Below are 4,041 nucleotides of genomic sequence, written 5' to 3' on the forward strand. Positions count from 1 at the left end.
AACTGACTTCAGGTCCCCAGGAAGAGCAGCATGTGGTCTTAATCCACTGAGTCATTGTGAGGGCTAAAGTTATGTTTTAAGTTTAAATTGTGGGCTGGATAGATGGCTCAGAGGTTAAGAGCACTGGGGGCCCCACAGCCATCTATAAGGATAGGTAACCTCCTGGAATGCAGGGGCTGTTCATAAACGTGGAAGTGCGCAGCCTTATGGGTTTTGCCTTTATAAACATTACACTAATACAACTCCAGACCATTTCTTGGAAATCCCAGGTATGGCCCTGATCAGTATTTAATCAAGCTTGCTTCAAATATGACTAACAATTGTGGTAGGTGTCTTATTCTCTCTCACCCAGTGGAATTAACACCCTCTCTCCAGCTCCTTTTCTTTGCCTTTTGCCATTAGTAGTGCCTTTTACTGTTATACTGGAGTGGGTGTCAGGCATAGCTTACCGGGGCTTCCAAGGGCTGTGGTTTTGCCCTAAAACTCCAGTCATAAGCCATCCATGTCTTTTTCTCCCTGTTGGTCGTTTACTCTCTCTTCACTTTTCAGCCCTATTTCAGCCACTGAAATGTTCCCACCTCATCGTCTGCATTTAGAGAACTCAAGGAGATAACGTGGATGAAGCACTGGGGCAGGGAGAGAGGAGCTCAACATGGCAGCGGAGAGCAACACAAATAGAATCTCTTTCCTCCTTGGTCAGATGGGAAGGCTCTCTTGACTCCAGCTTCTCTCTGTTTGAATATCTCACTTTTCGACTTTACGTTTCTCCAGGCTACTGAAGTCACACTCCACCCCATGCTCACTGATCTGTTCTTATGTGCTTTATCAATAAATTCTCTATGCTATAAATCTGTCTCAGGTTTCACTTCATTTGGCCTTCCAGCTGTCTAGGGAGAGAACTGATCACTTCTTCCACCTGAAATACTGCAGTTTTAGTAATGCCTGAGCACTCTTCCCAAATACCTCACACCTCTTGTTTTTTTTTTTTTTTTTGGATTTTATACTTAAATCATATGTTTATGTGTGAGTCTGTGAACTTGTGAATACAGGTACCTAGAGTCCAGAAGGTATTGGGTCTTCTGGAGATGGAGTTGTAAGCAGTCTGCTTTGGGTACTGAGAACCAAATTAATCCCCACAAGAAGAGCCCATGTTTTTAAATCAATAGCCATCTCTCCAGCTCCTTGTTTCTTCTCCAGAATGAATATTCCTTGTAGTCCACCTCCCCTTTATCTTTTTCCCCCCCTAAGACAGCGTTTCTCTGTATATCCTTGACTGTCCTGAGATTTGCTCTGTAGACTGAAGGGAGTAAGCAGAAGCACCTTGGCCTCAGTACCACCATTTTGATTTCAGACTCCATCTTACCCTTAGGGTGAAACAGGGAGCTGGGAACCTTCCAATAGCTGACCCACCTCCTCCTTAAACGATTGAAACAGTCTGTTATGTACTTAGTTCTCTAAAACATTATTCCTAACAATAGAAAGAACAAATGAATCTGGCTGGTTGAAAGGGAAGGCTTACATTCTGTATGATTGACAGTGATGAAACACACAAGGAATGACCCTAATCTTTGACTCCTGATTGGTGAAAATTGTAACTGGAACTTGGCAGCAAATGTTTGTGATTTTTGTTCTTAGAAACCCCACTTCTGCCTGTTTGGGGCTGCCAGAAGCAAGGCTCCCAAGTCCTTATCCTGCAGCTTTGATCGATCAATGATTCTGTTTATGTGGTGAATATGTGGGATCCATAAGGACTGTCTCTCTCCTTCTTCATGGCCCACAACATGCAAGGTATAACATAGACCACTGAGTGCCACCACTGCCTGGTTTATCTGCCCATTCTTAAATGCAGGTTTCCTTGGAGGTCTGGTCAGTTCATACTTTTCTCATTCCCTATCAACTTATATAATTAGCTCAATTATACAGCAGCTGAGGCCCCCTCAACACACTTGGATGTTCACATATTCAGCACACTGGCTGTCTCCAAAGCTGTTTCTGTCCGCCGTCTTTTCTGCAAAGGGCTTTCACTATCTACCCGCCTTCCCAAGCCAGACTTCTAGCATCATGCTATTCTTTCTTCTCTTTTACTCTTCAAATACTAAGCCCAGAACATTCTGTTGTAAAACCTTTCAAATAATTTCAGCTGACATCTCGGTCCTTATTATGCTGTTTTTGAGGGGGGCTTTGGAGACAGCATCTACATAGACCAGGGTAACCTTGAAATTGTGGGGGGAAAAGACAATTTCTCTGTCTTTTCTGTGCTAGAATTATCATCATGCATGATACCAAACTTAATATTAAAGGGTCCTCCAGTTCCCAATCTTGTCTGTTCAAATGCAGTCTTCACACAGATGATCTTTAAAAATGGGAATTTGGGGCAGGTGAGATGGCTTAGTCAGTAAAGACACCTGCAGTTGAGCCTGAGGAGCAGAGTTCGATTCTCTGGACCCCCAAGGAGGACCGAGAACATCAACTCCCGGAAGTCATCTATAGGCACTGTGGCACTCACACGTGCAGAGAAATAAACAAATGTAATTTAAAACATTTTTTATGTAAAATATTTTCAGGTGTGGTAGGCGCCAGCAATCCCAGGGTTCCCCAAGGTTCAAGGCCAGGAATAACCACGGGTACACAGTAAAACCCTGTCTCAAAACAAACAAACAAACAACAAAAAAATAAAAGAAAAAGTAAACTTTATTATGTTGCTTTTAGGATTATCTTTTAGACAGTTTTGAGGTGGTGACTCTTCTAGAAGTTCTGGGGATAGAGATGGAACTCAAGGCTCTGCCCAGGCTAGGAAAGTGGACTACCTCTTAAGTCCTGCTACCAGCCCTGGCCTGAAACTAGAGACCAGACGACCTCTGAGCAACCCCTTTGCCTTTGCCTCCCTGGTGCAACTGCTGGGATTACAAGTCTGACCACCATTCTTAGTATTTGTTTTGTTTTTGTTCGAGTTAATTTTAAACTCACAATCCTCCTTTTTTGACTTCCCAAATGCTGGGATGCCATGACGCCCTGGCTTGGAAATTTCTGGTTACTTTTAGGATCACGCTCAATCCTCCAGCACTTACTTCTTAGTCTCAATACATTGACTGTCTTCTGGATTTTGAATTACAAACCTGCAGCCTCCGCTCATCTGTTAGTTGAAAGATGTATCTTCCTCCTTTCGTTACTAAACAACATTGCACTCAACTTTACAGATTAATTGACACTTAACTTCTAGGGAACTGATACGCCTTCAGTTAGAATTTCCAGAAATCTAGGTAATCAATCATCTAGTATTTACCAAAGTGTTGTCTTTTAATTCCCCAGCTTGTAAGCTCCGCTGGCCTCTAAGTCCTTAAGGGCAGAACCAGGTTTTCTTAAACTTTCCATGCGAGCCTAAAATGAGAGGATAACAGACAAAATAGTTCAACTAATATTTGTTGAATAACTATTTTCTTCGGAATGACAGTGGCCAGGGGGACTATCGGAAACTTGAGGGCTTAAAAGGGATAGAGGAATACAGGGTACTACAGGGTATGTAGGATCTTCCATACACGTTTTTTAAAGATAGTGTGTCACAGGTAGCCAAGATATCACAAACTGACGACGTAGCCGAGGCTGGCTTTGAACTCTTCTTCAGCGCACTGCCTCTGCGTGCCCTCGCCCCCGCCCCAAACCGGGAATACGGACAATCTTCCGAAAACTAGGCCTAGAGAGGCTGTTGGGTCCCGTGCCGGAGGCCACCTGGATCCTTCTGGAGCAGCGCGGGATCTCTTGTTTCTCGTGGGCGGCCCCACGCGAGGCTTCGCGAACCCAGACGCAGACACCAAGCTCCGCCAAGGCCGAAAAAGTCACCCCGCCACCTCCGCGCCTCCTCCGCGGCCCCGCTCCGCCCCGCCCCGCCCCTCCCCGGAAGTGACTTGAGGCCCTTCCGGAATCTCTAGGCCCAGCGGCTGCAGCGTCACCTGACGAGCCGGAGCGGGCCCGGCAGAGCAGCCGCTGCTGCCGCCAACGAACCGGGTGCCGCGCGGAGTCCAGCAGCGCGCCGGGCAGCCGGGG

The 4,041-nt window shown here is 45.8% G+C and overlaps 1 protein-coding gene across 1 annotated transcript in view; it reads left to right on the forward strand.

Moving 5' to 3' along the window:
- The first annotated feature begins 652 nt into the window (after nt 1-652).
- The window catches only part of Psme4 (proteasome activator subunit 4), a 117,202-nt gene continuing 113,813 nt past the window's right edge, over nt 653-4,041 (forward strand). The window contains exons 1-2 of the mRNA XM_013350740.2: nt 653-695; nt 3,623-3,897. Coding sequence (XP_013206194.1) covers nt 653-695; nt 3,623-3,897 — 318 coding nt within the window. The remainder of the gene's footprint in view (nt 696-3,622; nt 3,898-4,041) is intronic.

This window comes from Microtus ochrogaster, linkage group LG1 (genome assembly GCF_000317375.1).
Source record: "Microtus ochrogaster isolate Prairie Vole_2 linkage group LG1, MicOch1.0, whole genome shotgun sequence".
In the NCBI taxonomy this organism is placed as follows: domain Eukaryota; kingdom Metazoa; phylum Chordata; class Mammalia; order Rodentia; family Cricetidae; genus Microtus; species Microtus ochrogaster.